At 43.1% G+C, this 21,725-nt stretch overlaps 1 protein-coding gene across 1 annotated transcript in view; it reads right to left on the reverse strand.

Annotated features, from left to right (window-relative positions):
• Nucleotides 1-21,725, reverse strand: part of LOC307268511 (copine-8) — a 105,785-nt gene that overhangs the window by 65,397 nt on the left and 18,663 nt on the right. Inside the window, exon 2 of the mRNA XM_080051172.1 lies at nucleotides 5,857-5,897. Within this exon, the coding sequence (XP_079907298.1) occupies nucleotides 5,857-5,897 (41 nt within the window). The remainder of the gene's footprint in view (nucleotides 1-5,856; nucleotides 5,898-21,725) is intronic.

Genomic DNA, 21,725 nt, shown 5'->3' on the forward strand with positions numbered 1-21,725 from the left:
AGTGCACTATTTGTTATTTTGCCTTTTTTATTTTCGAGGATATCCTGGGTGGGGGCCTAGAGCTTCAGAGCTGGTTCGTTTGCTGGCTGATAAGTCTAGAGCTTCGAGCCCGGTACGCCTCAAGAAGACAGTTAGGTTTAGTTTAAAGATAGGCAGGTACCAGGGGGGTTTGCTTTGATGATCTTTTGCACTCGGAGGCTTGCTCACTGTGCCCATCAGTGAATTGATTTGTAAGGTTAGCTGAGTTAGTGATTGCTTTATGGGGACAGTTGTGGTAATGTGTCCTGGATCCTAACTTTGTTTCTTTTTCTGCAGCTTGTGGATGTGTCAAGTGGTGGTGTGTAACTTGACTTTGTAGGCTAGTTCTCCTGAGGTTGTGTTGCCTTAGTTTTGATTACCAGCAGGTTCTGTTTTTGTAATAGTTTTGCATGGGTAATATTTTGTGCTACTTAGTAGTTGATGGGAGTTCTAGGCCTATTTTTGTGATCGTGGTTTAAAAAAAAAAAAAACATTTAGTAGAAATGATTTGTGACTAGCTGTAGTATTGGATAAGGTGTACACACTGTGCATACTGGTTAAGTTGAAACCTTGTGTAAAAACATTGGGGTATTTTGTTTGTTGGTTTGTTTTTTTTGTGGCTAGTAAAGTTATCTACTATGGCAGCACCCACAGCTCTAGGTGACTTTATTAGCGCACCCTCAGAGGAGTTGCTATGTCAGCTTTCTAAAGAACAGCTCCTTAGCCTGGCCAGTCATTATGACATTGAGATTACCAGCAGTGATAAACGCCTTAAAGATAGTTTAAGAGAAGCCCTTAAGGCTATTCTAGTAGAAAGAGGCGTTCTAGAGCCACCGTCTTCGCCAACATATCAACAACTTGTTCTTCCTCAAATGTCAGAGGCTGTGCTTGAGTTTAGGATGAAGGAGTTGGCTTTTCGAGAACGGCAACTAGAAAAAGAACTAGAGGATAAAGAAAAAGAGCGTATCCTCAAAGAAACGCAGATGCACTTAGAGCACGAGCGTTTCCTTAAAGACCTTGAGTTTAAGCATGCTACTCTGAGCTCATCTAGTGCTGCCTCGTCTCAGTTTAATGTAGCAAGACACATTAGACTAGTACCTCCATTTGCTGAGAAAAATGTTGAGAAGTACTTCGCTCATTTTGAACGGGTGGCCACCGTTTCAGAGTGGCCAATGCATGCCTGGACATCACTTTTGCAAAGCGTTTTGGTGGGAAAAGCACAAGATGCTTACACTGCTTTAAGTATCGAGGATACCAAGGACTATGAAAAAGTTAAAAGCGCTATTCTAAGAACTTATGAGCTTGTTCCGGAGGCGTACCGCCAGCGGTTTAGAGGACTCAGTAAACAGGGTGACCAAACTTATGTGGAGTTTGCGAGGGAAAAGGAGATCAGTTTTAGTTCTTGGTGCAGATCACAGAAAGCGGAAACTAAGGAGGATCTTAGACAATTAGTGTTGCTGGAGGACTTTAAAAATTGTCTGCCTAGTGCCGTGTGTAATTATCTCAATCAGCAAAAAGTAACCTCTCTTGATAAAGCTGCTGTTTTAGCAGACGAGTTTGTATTGACAAACAAGGTAAACTTTGATGACGGCCAAGGTGAGAGAAAAGGAAGGGCTGATTTTAATAGACCTCGGTTTTCAAAATCTCCTCCCCCGGTTTCTACAGCTTTCACTAGAAGGTCGGCTACTGTGAGTACTCCCTTAGAGAAGACTTGTTTTTATTGCAAGAAAGGTGGTCACTTTGTTGCCGATTGTCCTGTATTGAGTAAGAAACAAGAGTTTAACCCTAAGCCTGTTGCCTTACTAAAAGCGGTGAAAAAGTGTGCCCTCACCCAAAACCTGGACCAACCCGCTCAAAAGAATGAGCTGGCTGGCTCTTCGGCTTTCCTCATGGATGGTTTTGTTTCTCTTGTCGCTGACCCTTTAAACAAGCAACCAATTAAGATTTGGCGAGATTCTGGTGCTTTTCAGTCTTTGATTCTACAGGACTGTTTACAGTTTGCTGACCAGTCTGAGTTGGGCTCTAATGTCCTCGTCCAAGGGTTTGGGGGTGGGTATTTGTCCCTGCCTATGCATAACCTTAACCTTGAAACAGGTCTGGTGTCTGGGGAGGTAGCTGTAGCTGTGTGTCCAAGCATTCCAATTAAAGGGGTGTCTTTCATCTTGGGAAATGACTTAGCCGGTGGTAGGGTACTTGCAGCTCCTGAGGTTGTTCCAGTTCCTGTAGTGTCCAAATGCCCAGATGAACTTGAGAAGCAGTACCCAGAAGCATTTCCTGTTTGTGTTACTACCCGTGCTATGTCAAAGAAGAAGACACAAGACAAAGAAGCTGATTCCGATATTGCCCTGTTTGACACATTTTTAGCTAAAGGTGACATGTTGGGGTTTGGTAAAGTGTTTCCCTCCTGTGACGAGCTCAAGAGTGAGCAGGGGAAAGATACAACCTTGGCTTCTCTTTTTGACGAGGTTGTTTCTGATAATGAGATGACAGCTGTGTCTGGTTGCTATTTTGTAAACAGTGGTGTGTTAATGAGAAAGTGGACTTCTCCTAAACTGTCCTGTCATGATGACTGGGGTAGTGTGTTTCAAGTGGTGGTGCCAAGTGTCTATCGTCAGGATGTCTTGCAGTTGGCTCATGATCACTGTCTTGCTGGTCATATGGGGATTAGGAAAACTTTAGACAGAGTGTTAAGACATTTCTTTTGGCCTGGTGTGAAATCTGATGTTGCTGAGCATTGTAGGACATGCCATGTGTGCCAAACTATTGGTAAACCCAACCAGAAGATTCCCCCAGCTCCTTTACATCCCATCCCTGCCATAGGAGAGCCTTTTGAGCGTATCTTGATTGATTGTGTTGGTCCCCTTCCTCGCACCAAATCAGGTAACCAGTACTTATTGACAATTATGTGTACAGCTACCCGGTTTCCTGAAGCTATCCCTCTACGTAGCATCACCGCGTCAGCCATTTCGAAGGCCCTTATTAAGTTCTTTACAGTGTTTGGCCTGCCCAGGGTTATCCAGACCGACCAGGGGTCTAACTTCATGTCCCGTGTGTTTTCTCAAGTTCTTCAGCAGTTGTCCATTGAGCACCACACTTCGTCTGCTTACCATCCCGAGTCTCAAGGAGCCCTAGAGCGGTTTCATCAGACCCTAAAGTCCATGTTGCGAGCCTACTGTAAGGAGTTTGAGAAAGATTGGGATGAGGGAACCCCTTTGCTCCTTTTTGCAGCTAGAGAGGTCACTCAGGAGTCCCTCGGCTTTAGTCCAGCTGAACTGGTGTTCGGCCATACGGTACGGGGCCCTTTGAAACTGTTGAAAGAGAGATGGTTGGAAAACCAGCCCGTGTCCACAAATTTGCTTGACTTTGTTTGTCATTTTAGGTCAAAGCTTAACAAGGCATGTGAGCTGGCGAAGCAGAACTTGGGGGAAGCCCAAGAACAGATGAAGGGGTGGTATGACAGAAAGGCCAAGCATCGAACGTTCTCTCCTGGGGACAAGGTGTTGGTGCTGCTGCCAATTATGGGGTCTGCTTTGCAAGCTCGGTTTAGCGGGCCATATGTGATTGAGCGTCAAGTAGGGGAGTTGGATTATTTGATAAAGACTCCAGAGCGAAAGCGTAAAACACGTCTCTGTCATGTTAATCTGTTGAAACAGTACTGTGAGAGGAGCCAGGCGGGGCCTTCAGGGGTGAAGACTGTTGCTGTGCTGAGCACTTCGGTTCCTGTGGGCGAAAAAGACATTGATGGTGTTGTGGAACGTGGGGTTTCTCATGGTAGGCTTCCAAACTCAGAAATCATAGCCAGCTTGAAGGTCCATTTGTCTTATTTAGAGTCATCACATCAGTCTGATGTTATTGAGGTTATCTGTAAACATCCTGCCCTGTTTTCTGACGTGCCTACTTGTACAAATGTTCTCCAGCATGACATTGATGTAGGGGATGCTGCACCTATTAGGCAACACCCTTACCGAGTAAATCCTGAGAAACGCCAGCTGATGAGTAAAGAAGTGGATTACATGTTGCAACATGGCATTGCAGAGCCTAGTGCTAGCCCATGGAGCTCCCCGTGTTTGCTGGTTGATAAGTCAGATCGCACACCTCGTTTTTGTACTGATCTTCGCAAGGTAAATTCTGTCACAAAGCCTGATTGCTATCCTCTTCCCCGTCTAGATGATTGCATTGACAGAGTAGGGTCTGCTGCTTTCGTCACCAAGCTAGACCTCCTCAAAGGATACTGGCAGGTCCCTCTCACCCAGAGAGCTCGGGAAATCTCTGCTTTTGTGACTCCAGATGACTTCTGTCAGTATACAGTTATGGCTTTTGGAATGCGAAATGCACCTGCCACATTCCAGCGTCTTGTTAATCTGGTGTTGAAAGGGGTTGCAGATTGTGAAGCGTACCTTGACGACATTGTTATTTATAGCTCCACCTGGGCTCGGCACATAGCGCAGGTGGAGGAAGTGTTTGGTAGGTTGGCTGCTGCCAATTTGACTGTGAACCTTGCCAAGTGTGAGTTTGGACAGGCCACTGTGACCTACCTGGGGAAGGTTGTTGGGGGGGGGGGAAGTCTGTCCTATCGGCGCTAAGGTAGAGGCCATTCGCTGTTTCAGTGTTCCTACTTCTCGGCGTGAGCTGAAACGTTTTCTTGGTATGGCAGGTTATTATCGGAGTTTTTGTAAGAACTTTGCTACTGTGGCTGCCCCCTTGACTAGCTTACTTAGCCCAAAGGTCTATTTTGTTTGGACAGAGATGTGTCAGTTAGCATTTGAGAATCTGAAGGCCCTTTTGGCTAGTGCCCCAGTACTGGCTGCCCCTGACTTTGGCCGGCCATTTAAACTAGCTGTCGATGCTAGCGATGCTGGGGTTGGTGCTGCCCTGCTTCAAGATGACCTGTCAGGGGTTGAGCATCCAGTTTGCTACTTCTCAAAGAAGTTTGACATTCATCAGAAGCATTATTCAACCATCGAGAAAGAGGCCTTGGCCCTTATCTCTGCTCTCGACCATTTCCATGTTTATGTCTCTTCCAGTCAGGTCCTGGTGGTCTACACCGACCACAACCCGCTCGTCTTCATCAGCAGAATGAGGAACTCCAACCACCGGCTGATGCGATGGAGTTTGTTCCTGCAGGGCTTTAACCTGGACATTAAGCACATCCGTGGAAGAGACAACGTGCTTGCCGATGCTCTCTCAAGGTCATGAATGGCATCCTGTGTTTTCGGTCTCCAGTGGGAGACATCCCTGCCTCTTTTGCCGTCCACCTCGGGATTGGTGTCGCTGCGCCTGCAGACTCCGTTTTCAAGGTTGTAAACGTTACACGTAGTAGCACCATTTCATTCATAGTCTAGTTTGGTGATTGTTAGGTTGCATAGCAACCATTTTAAGGGGGGAGGTGTTATGTGCCAGATCTGTGCCTTGTTTTGCAGAGTTCCTGAAGCCCCTCCCTCACCTCGTTGACTGCCACCTGAGCTGCCTATTTAAGCTGGAAGCTTGATTGACTCTCGCTCTCCAGCCAGGGCCAGCAGCATGGCTCCCATATTTCTTTTTGTTAAACCTTTTGTTACAATAAACTCACTTTTCTTACACCTTTAACTCGTTTTGATGGTTAATTGTTGCTTCCTTGAGCCGGGTCGTAACACTGGTCATGACATGTATTTCACTGTGTCCTGATTTGAACATAATGTTTTTATTGAACACTAGCTTCTACAGCATATACTTTTGACTATATGAACAATAAAAGTTAACATATTTCTTTCACAAATATGATAATAGTGATCATAATAGTTCAAAACAAAAAATGTTGTGATATATATGCACTTTTTTCCAGACATGTGGTAGACTTACTTGGGTCCGATTTGGAGAAAGTGTCCCTGTCCAGCAGGTTTCTGTGGAGACACAAAAGGGGAAAGTAGTCGGTGTTCATTTTAACACACAGAGTATTTATTTAGTTTTCTGTTGGCTATGAGTCGGCATCACCATCACACTCTGTTTACAGGATCCCTGTGAAACTCTTACTGTGTCTGAGGTGTCAAAATACAAAGAAAACAAACCACAGAACAAGCTACATTTAGTTGATCCTAAATACATATATACTGTAGCCTACACTGGTGCAAATATTACTCACCAAATGTGTATAAATCCACACCGGAAAATAGTCCCAATAGTCCAAATGAACCGCTTGCTATTCAGTGAGTAAAGGTTTAATAAAAAACTTTTCCTATAAGAGAACATATTCAAGGACTCGTTTTTAAAGATATTTGTTTTCAATACGAATGAATGAGCTAAAACCGACAAGGTAGTAAGACGTAAAGTATTGAGGACGGACTATTGCAATTGGTTTTGGTAGTTTTGTGGGATTTTCTGACAAGAAAGTCAGACGTTCCACCCTTATCCTTTAACACTACACAAATGAAATGGACTTTGGGGGGAGTACATCTGCCTGAGACAAGGACTGAACAGGATTGACAGGTTGGAAGAACATGAGCTGCTATATATCCACACAGCATTTCACCGAAGCTCAATGCCCACAGTGAGTTGTTTCAGTGGAACCTGACAAGAGAGGAACTAGAAATACTGCCTGGTGTTGTTATGCCGAGGCATGCCAGTGCCAAACGGTGAAAGTATAATGGTGGTAGGCAATGTTTTTTTGTTTTTTTTTTAAGAAATTTGGGTTAGTTTGGGCGTTTTTGGCTTTATTAGACCGATTTGGAGAGATAAAATGGGGCAAAGAGGGGAGGAAATGCAGTGGGAACCAGGTCAATGTTTCAAATAAGGTAAAACTACTAAAAGCTACAATATGGTACAAGGCCACTGCGACAATATGTAAGGTCACAGTACCTTTTGACCTCCAGTGTACATTTGTGCTAAATTTGACAAAAATCCCTCAAAGCATTCTTAAAATATTGTGCTCACAAGATTTGAAGTTATAGTGACCTTGACCCATGACCTCCAAAATGCATTCAGTTTATCTTTCAGTCAGAGTGGACACATTTGTGCAAAGTTTGACTGTGTGTTTGTCTGTAACTGTTTGTCTGTAACTGTGGTTCATTGTGCTGCTGCCTGTCTTGGCCAGGTCACCTTTTTAATCTCAATAGGTTTTTTTCCTGGTTAAATAAAGGTTAAATAAAAAAAATTAAAATAAAAATCCCTCAAAGCATTAATGTGATATGTCGTTCACAAGAGCCCGTACGGACAAACGGACGGCCAGATGGACAACCTCTAAAAAACATAATGCCTCTGGCCTTTTGCTAATGCCCGCACAGAGGCATAAAAAAAACTGAGTTCCCTGTCCAATGTGGGCTCCATATCCACCGCCCTGAAGCCTAAAAACACTTCAACGTTTACAATAAAAGAAGAAGCAAGAAAGAAGCAGACAGGTCCTTCTATATATTGTATTATCAGCAGGAGCCCTGACCAGCACATCCACAAGCAGCTTGAAAATACCTCAACCACACTATCTGCAGGTCATGCACCTCAGCACACAGTGGTTTAAACTTACATGGCGACTCTTTATCCGTGGAGGAGAGAGATTTTATGACTCCTCATTTCACGCTTGAAAAACATGGAGTCTAAGATGATACCCTGTGTGACTAGGTATATCTTGTGCGGTCCCTATGTCTCAGCAAACCACTGGGTTTCAGCAAAAAATTGTCATTAATAAGAAATGGTGAAGAATTTATGTTCCCTTGAAAGAGAAAGAAGAGGGAATGGTTGGGGGATTATTAAAATGGCCTGATATGAAGGTGGCATAGGACCCAATTAATTCTGATTCATGATGAGTAATGAGATACTGGTGACGATGATGGCGACTAATGGTCTGGAATGGAAAGGAGAGGAGAGAGTGGGATCACTAACTTGTCAGAGAGATTACATTTCTCCAATGTTAAGAGGCCTCGATAAGAATAAAGACCTGCTCTCTAATACACTGTATTTCATCTATTTAATGCGCCCTGGCATTTCCTGCTTTGCTGGGGTTAGGGGATAACACTGCCTGTCATCTCTTCAATCCCAGAGATCGTGGGAGACTTTGAAAGGCTTTCGGTCATGATTCTGTGACACTGGTTGATGTTGCAAGAGACAAACAGTTACATTACTAAGCCAATGGTGTGGATTCATTGAATGTCAACCAATTTAACATTACTATATTTTGGAAGGATGTATTGTAAATAGAATTGAAGATGGTAAAATAACATGTTGGAAGGTGGTAAAGATTTATTGAAACTGAAGGCTGGTGAGAAGTTTGAATTAAATAGTGAGGAAGGACTAATGCAGAGTTTTAAATTCATGGTTGAGTTTTTATTTTGTATACTTTTCCACTCGCATCGATCATTTTGAGAGGCCATTCAGTTTATTGAAGGACTTGAGTACGAAGAGGCAAGCTCAAGCGCCTTATCATTATGGCGCTCATATAAATTATCATTATTTGGGGGCGGGACTCGATAAGCCTTAGGCTTCTTCCGTCACCCTTCGGACAACACAAATTAAGATGTATGATGTGAAAGAGATAATTGTGTATTGTGTGGAATTGTCCGAAAGAATAATAAATAAATAAATAAATAAATAAATTATTGTAAGTTTATTTATATTTTTTTTATGTCTGGATGTTCTGTTGTTAATTGATGGTTAGACCTGATTTGTGGTGAGTCATGGCATGTATTTCTTCTGTTGTCTGTTTTTGTTTTGGGTGGAAAGTATGACTTTTTTTAAGAATAAAGAAAAAAAAAGGCTTTCAGACAAAGCCTTGACAGCATTACTGGCTGGAGAGAGCATCCATGGTTTTCAGTAACAGCCTCTCAATACTGTAGCTGCTACTTTTTCTATTTCAGCTCACTTTCAATTATCGCTGTCTCCCTGTTCCTGCCTGAACTTCGCTGTCCTTTCCTTGTGTGAACGTGTATATTCTATTGGCATTTTCTCTCTGTCTTCTTTGTGTGTGCTCTCAAAACAACACCCTTTGGAATCAAAAAACAAACAATAAAAAAAAAACCCTCTGGCACCCTCTTGTTCGCACACTCACAGGTCGGTTCACTCACCCGCTCTCAGTCATACATTGCTGCGTCACTCGCATCAAGTCACTCTTATTAAATTCACCACAGCAAAGGCACCTTGCTGGATGACTTGCCCTCACTTTTAGACTTTTGAGGAATTTGAAACAGCTATTTGTGTAGTTTTCGGCCCAGGTTGCACCTTATGGCTCAGTTAGGTGTTTCAGTTTTCCTGCCAAATAATCCAAAGACACACACATCAGGTGCACTGCTGACTCAAAATGGCACATAAGTGTGTCAATGTCTGTTTGCCTATTGTGTGGTCTGTCCTCAGCAACAAAAACAATGTGGGACACAATAATCCAGCTAAGATGTTTAAATGGTGCGCTTAAACCTTTTTCATTCACACTTCTGTTTACATTCTATAAAGCAAAGCCTGACTTATTACTGTCTGACTGATGTTGGGCCTAACAAGTATGCACACATCTCCTAGGACAGCTGATTGGAGGTCTGTACTGACACATGCAGAAAAAGTACAATAAGGATGCAAGAGTGAGACGTACGAGTGTAATCAAAAGAGCTCTCCGGTTGTTTCTTTAGCCTCATTTCCACTGAGTGGTACAGAAATGTTTAGGTTCGGAACGGCACGCAATTATTTTCGTTTCCACTGTAAAACATTGGGAGGGGCGTCAGAATAAGCAAACCGTGCCGTTTGGTCACACTTGTTGGGGTACCAACCAAGCGTTCCCAAAGGTGGAAGATGGTAGAGCTACACACTGCAGTCAGTTGATTAGTCGACAGAATCATCATTTCCGTGTGAGAGATAAACTGCTGTGTGCAATCCCCTTGGCAAGAGGGAATAATCTTGTGTTTAGAGAAACATTTCGGTACGCAGCTCTTTATTTACTTAGTCGCATTCTTCCTCATACTCACATAGTCAGGCCAATCAGAGCTGAGTATTCCCCATTGCCACTGTGTAAACAATCCCCATGATCCCTGATGAGCTCCTGCAATGTGAACTGTCCATTTAACTAGTGGAAAGACTCCTAAAAGACCTGTGGTCAGTGCAGAGGGATGTAGGGGTAAACAAAATTCACAAACATCTTCCGCCATCTGACACGATATGTGAATAAACCTGGTCATCAAAAGGTAAGTGCACACCCATAGTTCAGTGTATGAAAGAAGAAATACACACTATTGGCTGGTGGCTGGGAGTAAATTCCCACTCTAGAAAGTGGGGTGTACAGTTATGGACAAAAGTTAAAATACAGGTCCCTTCTCCCTTTGAGAGGGAATTTGAGGCTGCACACTCCTAAGACCGGCTGCTACTCAAAGCGCATCACACATGGTGGCACTCCAAATGGGCTCCTGGGCTCCCCTCGTGTGTGCGTGTGTGTGCGTGTGTGTGTGTGTGTGTGTGTGTATGTGTGTGTGTGTTAGTGTGTGCGCGAGTGAGTAAGAAGCGTTTTCAGGATTTCCACTTCAGAGGATAATTTGAATGAGTCATGGTTCTCTCCCTCTCTCTATCTCTATCTCTCTCTCTCACTTTTCTTTTTTCCTCTCACTCCTTCCTTCCTTTCATCCAGAGGCAGGCAGCGGAAAAAGCTAAGAGCTGCCATCCGAGTCACAGAGAGGTCTGCGGGAATAAAAGGTACCAAAGTAGAAATAGCGGTTAGTATTTTTAGCAGAGAGGTTCCCCACAAACACCATCATCTCATACTAGAAATGAGAAACTATTTTTTTTTTTTTACATATTATTTCATGCCTTTCTGCTCGAATAAGAGATAGGCCTCTCAATAGAAAACAATGCATCTGTCAGTCAACTAATCAATGTGAAGGCGAGCTATGGAATCCTGCAGGTAATGGCAGAGTTAAGTACTTCTTCTAGAAAATATTGATCTCTTTAATAGATTTCCCAGAGGCTTTCAGCTTATACACAACCTCTTTCTCTCTGATCCTACTTAAAACAAATCACCACCTTTGGCATTTCTGCTGGCTCTCTCTCTCTCTCTTTCGCTCTCTCTCTTTCTGGCGCACGTCTGCTTCATTGGCACTAAAAACACTCCTCAGTGCATCTTCTCTCTGTAATTGACTTGCTGCTGAGTTGCCTGATTGGACTCTTCCAATGCGTAACCATGTCTAACTGTAGCACACTTTAAAAAATGATGGGCTGTAGTAAGACATGTTTAAGGATGAAATATTGTGCTGCAGATAAACACACATACAGCCTATGCAATCCGTTGCCGAGATTCTAGGACGTGAATCATAATTTCTTTGCAAAAGGACGCATTGCACTTTGGCACACTTTTTAAGCATATAATGAGTATAGAGCTCTTAAGGCAATTAGTGAGAAAGAACAGAGACCATATGCATGACGCAAAGCGCAACGCACCCCCATTATATGATGTTGACACCGGAGGTACAAACTCCTACACATTACCTTGAAGAGGTTTGCACAGACGCCGTTTGTGGTGTGAAGGGATAGCACATGTAAGTGACGTAAAAGGAATCATTTTAAATCTATATTATATATATATTCATTCATACGTATGTTATTGTAAGAATAGCATTACTGCCTTTGATCAAATCACTGGATCTTTCTGCTGTTTTTGGTCAAATTTGAAAAATATGAAAAAATTTGCATACTGTACATGTTTTAGTAGTTGTAATGTAGTAGATTAGACTCACACAATATATTAATGCTGGGTTAGGCCCGTAAAGATCCTTCAATGCACTCGTAGTTTCACCATGTTGGTTTGTTTTGCAGTGGTCGAGAAGCTGGATTTTTTTTTTTGTGGTTTAAGAACATGTCCAACTTCTTGAGATAAATGAATAATCTAAAAGCTACAAAAAGAACTCATAAAATATTGACGTTTTGGAGGTATGGTTTTTTACAGGACTGCAAAGAGGGGCAACTTAACCAGTGTGGTAAAGGTTAGTAGACTTCTTGTGTTATTCAGTTGTTTTGTGTAAAAGGGCTACTTGACAAGGAGATAAGTAGTTCATTAAATGAGCCGGATAATGACAATTGGCATGCTATATTTGAATTCACATTGTCAGTAAATGCCAACTCCTGCCTGAATTTATTCCTATCAACATTTTGCAAAGAGAATCCCTATTCAAGTACACCAACTCAGTTCTTAACCAACTCACTTATTGAACACACCGCAAGCGCATCACTAACGCACCAAGCCCTTGCCACAGTTAACAGTGCTAATCAAAGCATCAACGTTGCTGTCAGAGCAAGCTTTTCATCCCTGGGGGGGAACCCTGTAGCGGTACAGTTCTCCCCCCAGCCTTTGATACATCCTCTCTGACAGCTGTCAATCACAGCCACTAGAAGTGAAATCTGACACCACATGTCCTGGGATAACAAGGGACACGTGATCCGAACTGTCATGCTCATTTGCTTCCTCGATCTCCATTGACATTTAATTTTAAAAAAAAGGAATTAAAAAATGACAAACATGGTAAAAAGAAAGAAAGATAGATAGGAAGAGTTGCATAAAGAGAGAGAGACAGACGGAGAGATGGTGAGGCAGCATTTTGAACTGATATGACATGAACTCTCTAATGTGAAAAAATGCCTGCTGGAGCGTCAATGTGCAGGGTCAGAGAGAGAGAGAGAGAGAGAGAGAGTGGGAGAGAGAGAGAGAGAGAGAGAGAGAGAGAGAGAGAGAGAGAGAGAGAGAGCGAGAGAGAGAGCGAGAGAGAGAGAGAGGGGGTTATCTCTCTTTCTCTGCCACACAGGAAAAGTGGAGACGCGTGTGCGCTCGGCGAGGAGAGTGTGGGGACTGTAACCATGGCAACTAGTGCTGACAGCCAATTGGAGCCATTTGAGTGACTTGACTGACAGATGTGCTGTGACATTTGGGGCGAGAGCCTTCCCACCTCTCCCCTCTCCTCTCCTGGGGCAGTATTCACAAAACATTTTATCTTAGCGCTAAGGGTACTCCTAAGGAGCACTAAAAGTTCTTAGTAAGGAGTAATTTCTTAAAACCTATTCACAAAGCTGCTAAGACCAACTTTTACTAAGGAATGGGAGGGACTCCTAAGCTAAGACTAGAGAGCGGTGTTGACCCTGCGCTATGGATGAAGTCATGTTCATACCTTCTATGCCTACAGTGATTGGCTGAGAGGGAATGAGAGCTAAGAGTGAATTTATGATAGAAACACTGTGGGAGATATCCATATCGTGTCGCTGTATTAAAGTAAGTAGTTTTTAATATACAATTAATGACAAGTGACACTGTTTAACATGAAACCAAGATACTGCAGGGTTTCCCACACATTCGTTCACAATTAGCCTACAATAGCTCCACATAGGTCTATTCATATTACATTTTACAATGATTTGAATCGGAAAAAATATCCTCATTAAACAGCTGCACGCAATGCACTCTCACTGTATTTCTCTCAACGGCGACTATGCAGCACTAACCATACAGCGACGAACCGGGAAATTCACCATTTAGAAACAACAGCCGGCGAAATCGTAAAGTGCATGCGGAAGGAAAAAGGCGAGATGCGCAACTATAAAGTAGCGGACCTGTGGAACGGAGGAGATGCTGCGAAGCGCCACATATAGGCCTACTCTAGTAGGAAATTAAACCCAAACGTGACACCAACAGTAACTTTCAGTGCATCGTAAACCCAAAGCAACTGCAGGAAAAGGAACTTAATAAATATTTTTTTATATAAATTTAATAAATATAAATGTGTCTATACTTTCTAAATATAGCTTTACTAAGATCATTAACCCCTTACAGCTATTAAGGTACCTAATGTGTAAAGCTCACTATCATTAAATCTCTCCAAAACACCATCAAATGGTTGTCTGTAGCCCCTTTTACACAGAGATTGCGGCATATTGACGGAACAACATCACTCCAATATGCCGGCTTTGCTTGCTTCTGTGTTATTTACACAGAACCAAGCAACGCCGGCATCAGTGTGCTATTTTACACAGCGTTGCGGAATGAAAGAGGTGCTTGTAAACAGCGTCAGGTGTGACGTAAACATTTAGCACCGCACCGGTCAGCTGCTTTACAACAACAACACTGGCAGGTGAATTGAGAGCAGAAGTGCTGGAGCTTGCAGTAAGAGGGCCGTATTTTACTGTCCCCACGATGTGCCAGTTGATCTCGCTACGCGCTGAGTCCAACATCACTGGGACTGTTAACCAAACTGACAAAATCAATCTGCTTCACCTCTTTGTCTGTGTGTGTGTGTGTGTGTGTGTGGGGGGGGCTTAGCCTAGCCTAGCTTTCCCATTGTACAACTTCCCCCGGGCAGAAATAGACTCATACACTCTGCAAAATGAAGCGTGGGGGTTTGGATTGAGCAGCGGACCTTATGACCAGCTAGATTATACGCCGTTCCTTTTATTTGGTGATTTTTACGGGACATCAGGCCGCCGTGATTAATGTTAAACACACGTCCTTCAACTGCTAACATGGTCGCATGTTTAGAACGTAGGCTATGGAACGTCAAACGCCCCCCTGTTCCGCAACAACAAGCTGGAGCAGTTAAACAGAGAGGCGGAACTGATTGTGTCGGGAATCTTACTACCCGCTGAGGTAGTAAAATTCCCGGAACAATCACTTGCACCTTTCTTCCCTCGTTCCGCAACGGTCGCATTTAAACAGCAGGGCGGAGGGCCGAAAGGCCGGCATATTCCCGGCTTTCACTGGCTGTGTAAAAGGGGCTACTGTGTGTGTGTGTGTATATGTCTGTGTTTGTGTGACAGGTTGGCTGTGAGCAAGTCTCTTTTTGACGGCAGCGCTCTGCCATTCAGACATACACATACACACAGTGTGTGAAGTCACGTTACTGTAGAAAGAAATAAAGTGTGGATATACGCTCAGATTTAAGATAATAATAGCGGCGGTGATCCGGTCGCAGCCTAGCTTAGCCTAGCCTAGCTTAGCCTAGCCTAGCTTTCCCACTTCATTGTACAACTTCCCCCGGGCAGAAATAGACTCATACACTCTGCAAAATGAAGCGTGGGGGTTTGGATTGAGCAGCGGACCTTATGACCAGCTAGATTATACGCCGTTCCTTTTATTTGGTGATTTTTACGGGACATCAGGCCGCCGTGGTTAATGTAAACACACGTCCTTCAACTGCTAACATGGTCGCATGTTTAGAACGTAGGCTATGGAACGTCAAACTACCCCCCCCCCCCTCCCCCCGGTCGCATTTATACAGCAGGGCGGAGGGCCGAAATTCCGGCATATTCCCGGCTTTCACTGGCTGTGTAAAAAGGGGCTATAGATTTAGGAGCTAGTTTTAGCGCTAAAATGCTTTGTGAATTACACTTATCTTAAAAAGTTAGGAGTCCTAAAATTAGGAGTGAAACGCCCCTTATTTTTGAGAGTTACTCCTAAATCAGCACGTTAGGACCTACTCTTGCCTTAAAATGTTTTGTGAATACGGCCCCTGATCTTGTTTTGCTCTCTCCCATCTCTGGTTCATCCCTCTTTCCTTTCCCCATGTTCTCCTCTCCTCAGCATTACCCCCCCCCCCCCCCCTCCCCCCTCTCCAGGAACCTACGCTACAGGAATGAATAGAGTTTTTACCCCACAGGTTGGAGAGGAGGGGAGGGAAATATAATTAAAGAGCTACAGAGGAAATAAAGCATTGGGAAAGAAAGGAGAGAGAACAGCATGAGAGAAAAGGACACATCGCAAAAGTCAAAGTTTAGAGGAAGAAGCAGCAGGTGTTGGGTGAAAGTTGCAGTCTCATTAGTGGTCCCCAACTCTGAGAGCGTCAGAGAATTCTGAGTGTGTTTGTGTTTGTGTGAGTGTGTGTGTGTGTGTGTGTGTGTGTACCATGGGCAGAGAGAAAAAGAGTTTAGTGTGAAAGAGGAGGGGGGGTTTGAAAGCTACACAACATGGAGGTGCAGAGTGTGGAGGCTGTGGAAAGAAAATGAGCTAGATTTATTGCCAAAGGGAGCCATTTCTACTGCTGTGTGCTGCTGCCTGCTAATATAAAAATGGATCATTGCTGTAAAGGAGAGCCTGCCAAGAGCTCGTTCAATGAGTGCAGACGTCATCATCTCATTTTCAATTGCTCATGTATGCACGTATTCAAATTTTGTTTCTTTTCAGCTTTTCTGGGGGTTTTCAACCCTGAAAGACCTTCTTCCCTGTCTCTCCTTCTGTGCATACATGTACAAAGAGAGAGAGAGCACATGATTTAACATATTCATATCCATTATTATCCTCATTACGTATTTGACTTTCCATTTATTCTCAGTCAATTCTAAGCGGTTAACTAGCTTAGAGTTAGCCCTGGGAATTTTATGCTTATTTAACAACTACACTTAAGTACAATTTTAAGTACAATGTTAACTTTGCTAGAGGATTTTTCCATTTAAGGCAACTTCTTACAGTTGATCAGAGAGAGAAATATTCTAAAAGCTTAGTTTCTTTTCATTATTATCAATGATAAGTGGTTCTCAACCTTCAATCCAATAGCTGTTTTTTTTTACACAAAAAAGGCAAAGGTCATTTCAAAGCACAACAAATTCAATTTGTCAGAAGGTAATGGTTAGGTTGTGAACCGCTAGACTAAACTGTATCTCTGTGCATGAAGCAAATAAAACTAGTTCCAACAGCATACAGTCAAATGTGACTTAAACCTGCAGTGTGTAGAATTTTGGGTTTTATTTCCTAGCAGATTTTGTAGAAAGTAATTATAACATCCATAAGTACATTTAATTTAGTGCATAATAGCTGAATTTTTTTTTATTATTATTATTTATTTTTCTCTTAGAAAGGGTCTCATATATGTCCATATATCTGCATATTTTGGACCAAGGACTAGTGCCGCCATCTTGAAAGTGTCATAGTTGGAATGTCATCAGGTGCATTGTTTAAAATTTAGAATTGTTCTTGTCCTTGAAGGCCACTGTAGCTTCTGTTATTATTCGAAAAGTTGGGGTTACCCAGGGAGCGTTGCATTCTAGAACTTTGTAGAACTTTCTTGATGATGTCATATTACACACTGCACCTTTAAACATCTATCAGAAGCGGCCTTCCACTATAAGGCATGAACGATAATACCTACCTAATGCTAGCTGTTTTTGTGTCCTGTTTCATGATCAACAAACATTCAATAGATTTTACATCACAGCCCACCTGTTGGGGGATGAGCAAATGCACTAATGTGTTAATGTAATAGTTTTATTAATAAAGCTTCATTTTGTCTGTTGCACATTGTTTACAGAGTAAAAAGCCCCCTAACGGCAACTTAATCCTTCCAGGTGAAATAGTTTGTATGACTTGATGAGTTGACAGAGTGGTCCTTCGTGTTTTTTTTTCTGGATGTGCTCCGAGTGACATAGACCTTGACTGCTGTTCATCCAGGGATTTAAAATGGTTTGTTTTTTATGGGCACTGTTACTGTATGTGTCTCTCTGGTGTGGTGTTTGGGGTCATTTGCCATCTATTGAGCAGCTCCTGTAACAGCTTTCTTCATACCTGAAAGTTGTTCCTCTGGAGCGCGATACACTGCTGTGCTGTTTCTATCATCGCATTACTTCTGCATCACCTCTGCTTCCTCAAACCTGTCATGTCCCCACTTGAGCTTTGCACATCCCTTCAATTATCAATCACAACTGCTCTTTGTTACTACAGTATTATTTCTCTCTATCATCTCCCTCTTCTGTCATTCTCTGAGAGCCCAGAGCATTCATCCCTGCTATGTGTTCTGTTTGTCTTCTACTTTCAATCCTCTCTCTCTCTCTCTCTTTTATATGTCTCTGTTTCTATGTCTCTCTCTCTCTGTGTTTGACCGTGACCTGAATAGACTCTGTGGAGACTACACACCATCTCACTGAACTAGATACAGTAACACACATGTAGATACATGCAGACAACCATATTGGGGCAACCTGTGTGTGTGTGTGTGTGTGTGTGTGTGTGTGTGTGTAGGGCCAAATGACATTCCAGTTAAACCACAAGGATGTCCACTACATCGCAAACAAATAAACTGTAGCAAGCAATATATAACTCACACACAGGCAATGCTAATGATAACGCTTGGTAAAAAAACAAAAATGCCGATTTTGCTGTGGTGGTGCCTAATGTGAAATTAAGAGTCCATGAAAAAAAAGACAGGAGAAAGAAAGAAAGAAAGAAAACAGAAGAAGACAGAACGACACCCAGAGAGAGATGCAATGCACTGGTGCAATTCCTTATACAATTTAGTGGAATTATTCATTGGAAAGATGCCTAATGTTGCCAGCTAAGTCAGAAGAATCATAACGACTTCAGTTGCACAGAGCAGAGGTAAAAAGTTAATCAAGAGGAAGTCACTACCTGACACCATTTTACACAGAGTGTATTATTAAACTGCAGGGGTCAAATGAAGGGCTGACTGAGAACTGTGTAGTGTACCACAACATGACAAAACCAAACTATTTTTCCACCTGTAATCCAATAAAACCACAATGAGAAGAAAGTAGCTAAAAACTGCAAAAAGCTGTAGGTTGGAGTGCTGAACCCTTTGCACATCACAGTGGGACTCCTCTCATTAAATCTTAATACCAAAAACACGGCTTAATGGAGCTTTAAATACTCGTTACGGAGGTCTCATACACACCTCATTCTTTAAAGGCCAGGACACACCAGTCCGCCATGTTCCGACTACGCAAAAAATGGAGTCGGCCGTTTCAGGAAGCTCCAGTCTTCCCGTCGCGGCCAAAGAACACACCGAGACGACTGTTTATTTTCCGTACGCTCGCGGGACGTAATGTCTCCACAACAGCAGGCGGCGCTAATCTGTATTGTGGCCCGAAAAAATACGAAAGCCGGAAATGATTGGACATCTCTCTAGAGCATAAACATAGATAGAAATACGTATTTATATTTATGGACCATAAGAGCACAATTTTTAGCAGAGAGTGTCGAGCATGGTGTCGAGCAGTCAACAAGGGTTGATGCATGTGAGTACTCTCAAAACGAAACGAACAAACACATTAAAACGATGGCTAGCTGTTGTTAGCTGTTTGTGCTACCCGCCTCACTTCCGGGCTTCACTGATTCGCTAGCCCTCCACCAATCAAATTGCTCCAAATGAAAGACGGTCGGCCGCCGATTGAACATGTTCAATCGGCGGCCGACAGGCTCAAAACAAGCCCGACGACCTCTACGTCGGCCGACGTCACGGCACACACCAAACAGATTCGTCTTTTTTTTTGACAACGGCGATTATCGGGCTGGTGTGTCCTGGCCTTAACATGCAGAGGTTGTAAGAGCCAAATCGTACACGGCTAGGGGACTATAGTGATCGGTTTAAGAAAGGAGAAATGCTGTCATGTTTTTTACAGTTGATACTGATCACAACTTGAGAGTGAGAAGTAAAACAGACACATTCTTTGGTAATGTTTGGGGTGTCACAATCTAAATTTTAATCTCAAAATGTCATGATCTAGACCTTCGAAAGCATGTTGTAGCTGCTGCAAGTTACCACAAACCTGCAGCCAATAGTATCCAGCCGTAGCCAAAAAAGACAAAATGGCAACTGCTGAAACATCAACCCAACTTGAGCAGGCAATGCTAAGCCCGTGTAGCATACGTAGACACCTGTGGACACCCTGTGACGTGTCCACAGGCAACACAACAAATATGGCAGGACAACTCCGAAGGCAGCCTGTGAAGAGTGCACACATGAATTTATTTTGATCAAGGAAATGTACTGTATTGGTGTAAATTTACATTTAAATAGATTTTCAACTCCCTTGGCCTTTCATGAACTTCTCAGAATCACATCCACCGCCGTGTGGTACTTCAATCTGTGTGTGTGTGTGTGTGTGTGTGTGTGTGTGTGTGTGTGTGTGTGTGTGTGTGTGTGTGTGTGTGTGTGTGTGTGTGTGTGTGTGTGTGTGTGTGTGTGTGTACTGTAGCCGTGCAACAGACCAGGAATATTGTGGGAAACATGTGGAGCGAGAGGAGATGACGGAGCATGCTCAGATGTTCTCAACAGGTCGCTGAGCAGCTCAATGCTACATGTCATGTACCAGCATCTCCCTCTCTTTCCCTTTTCTGTCCTTTCTTTCTTCTCTTTTTTCATTTTATTCTCCATCACTTCTTTCAATCCGAGTTCTCACTGATCTATTCAATTTGCTAGTGATGACCATTTGGTACGGAGCATGAAGAAAAAGCACTTGCTTGCACAATTTCTCCCTCCCTCTCCACACACACACACACACACACACACTGAAGGGGAGCATCAGCAGCTTGTAGTCTCTCTCTGCTTCTCTCAGAGGGTTGCCCTAATTCTTCTTGACAAGGGCTGGGAGAGCCAAGAGAACATCTCAGCCCACGCACACACACACACACACACACACACACACACACAGACTGAACTACGCCACGCCACTATCCATTTACAAACAGACATGTGCAACAAAAATACACATCAGATATGGACAACACAAAGCCACACATCTGTGCTAGTGGCCTTTTACCTTAATTGCCTTTGTCACCACTTTCAGTGCAGTTAAGTCCAACTCGCCTATAGTTTCCTCCATCAACGTGGTTAGCCTTCACATGCCTTTAAAGCTGGGGTGGAGGATTTGGGGAGAAAATGGATAATAACAAGGATGCACAAAAATGAAAATTCTTGGCCAAAATTCAGTTGCGGACATATTGTTAGTATCTATCTAGCGATGCACTAAGATCTCCTTTCTCTGGTATAGGTCTTTATAAATTATGCTCAGTTTATTATTATACTACAAAATGTCAACATGCTCTAAATGGGACATGCTCAGATGGTATTTGTCAAGCAGCCTAATTGTGTGTGGGTGAAAAATGACTTTGTGCTGAGTAGAGAGGTTTGTATGTGTGTGAGATTGTCTGTTACAGGATGTCAGACAGTGTGAGTGTGTGTTACTGTTTCAACGAGGTCACTCAGAGCTTCCCATACACAACAAAAGGGACAGAGCAGAAAAGAGAGGGAGGGAGGAAGATGGAGGCATGCTCATACAGTATTTACCTCCACATCTCTTTGTTTTCTTCCTGACATGATAGTTTTGGTCGTATCAACGGGGCGCCCAGTGTGTGTGTGTGTGTGTGTGTGTGTGTGTGTGTGTGTGTGTGATCACGCCGAAGCCATGGTGCTTGTACATGAGTAGAGAGACAGACAGAGAAGAAGGCAGCCTCCCTGGACAAATTCAAACAGCCTCTGTGCTATGTGACCGGGATGGAGATGATTTGATTAGGACAACCAATTTCTCCCTCCGCCTTCTGTCTCTCTCTCTGTGGGCTGTGCTGGTGATTTACTGTGTCTCAGGTAATCTAGCTTGTCACATAGTTTGACTCTGTGTGATACTGACAATATGAGAGCTCCGCGTGCTAGCCGTGCACCTTTCCCTGGTGACAAGGCAGAGAGGGGGGAAAAAAAATCTAATAAATTAGAAATAGCCAATGTCTGTACATGTTTCACACCCAGAATGTGAAAAAATATAATTGGGCAAATGGAATTTTATGGGAGATGTTTTTATTTGTTTTTATTGGGGATTTCTTTCTCGTGGAAGGCAATCTATATAATCATCAGAGTAAAAAATGTAATGTTAGAGCGTCAAATGTGATCGTATGTTATGTGTGTGTGTCGCTCGTGCTGAAAATGTCATCAGCTGTCGGACTGATGGGAGGCATAGCTGCACGAATACCTGTGTGTGTGTGTGTGTGTGTGTGTGTGTGTGTGTGTGTGTGTGTGTGT

Source organism: Ammodytes marinus, assembly GCF_949987685.1.
Source record: "Ammodytes marinus genome assembly, chromosome: 22".
In the NCBI taxonomy this organism is placed as follows: domain Eukaryota; kingdom Metazoa; phylum Chordata; class Actinopteri; order Uranoscopiformes; family Ammodytidae; genus Ammodytes; species Ammodytes marinus.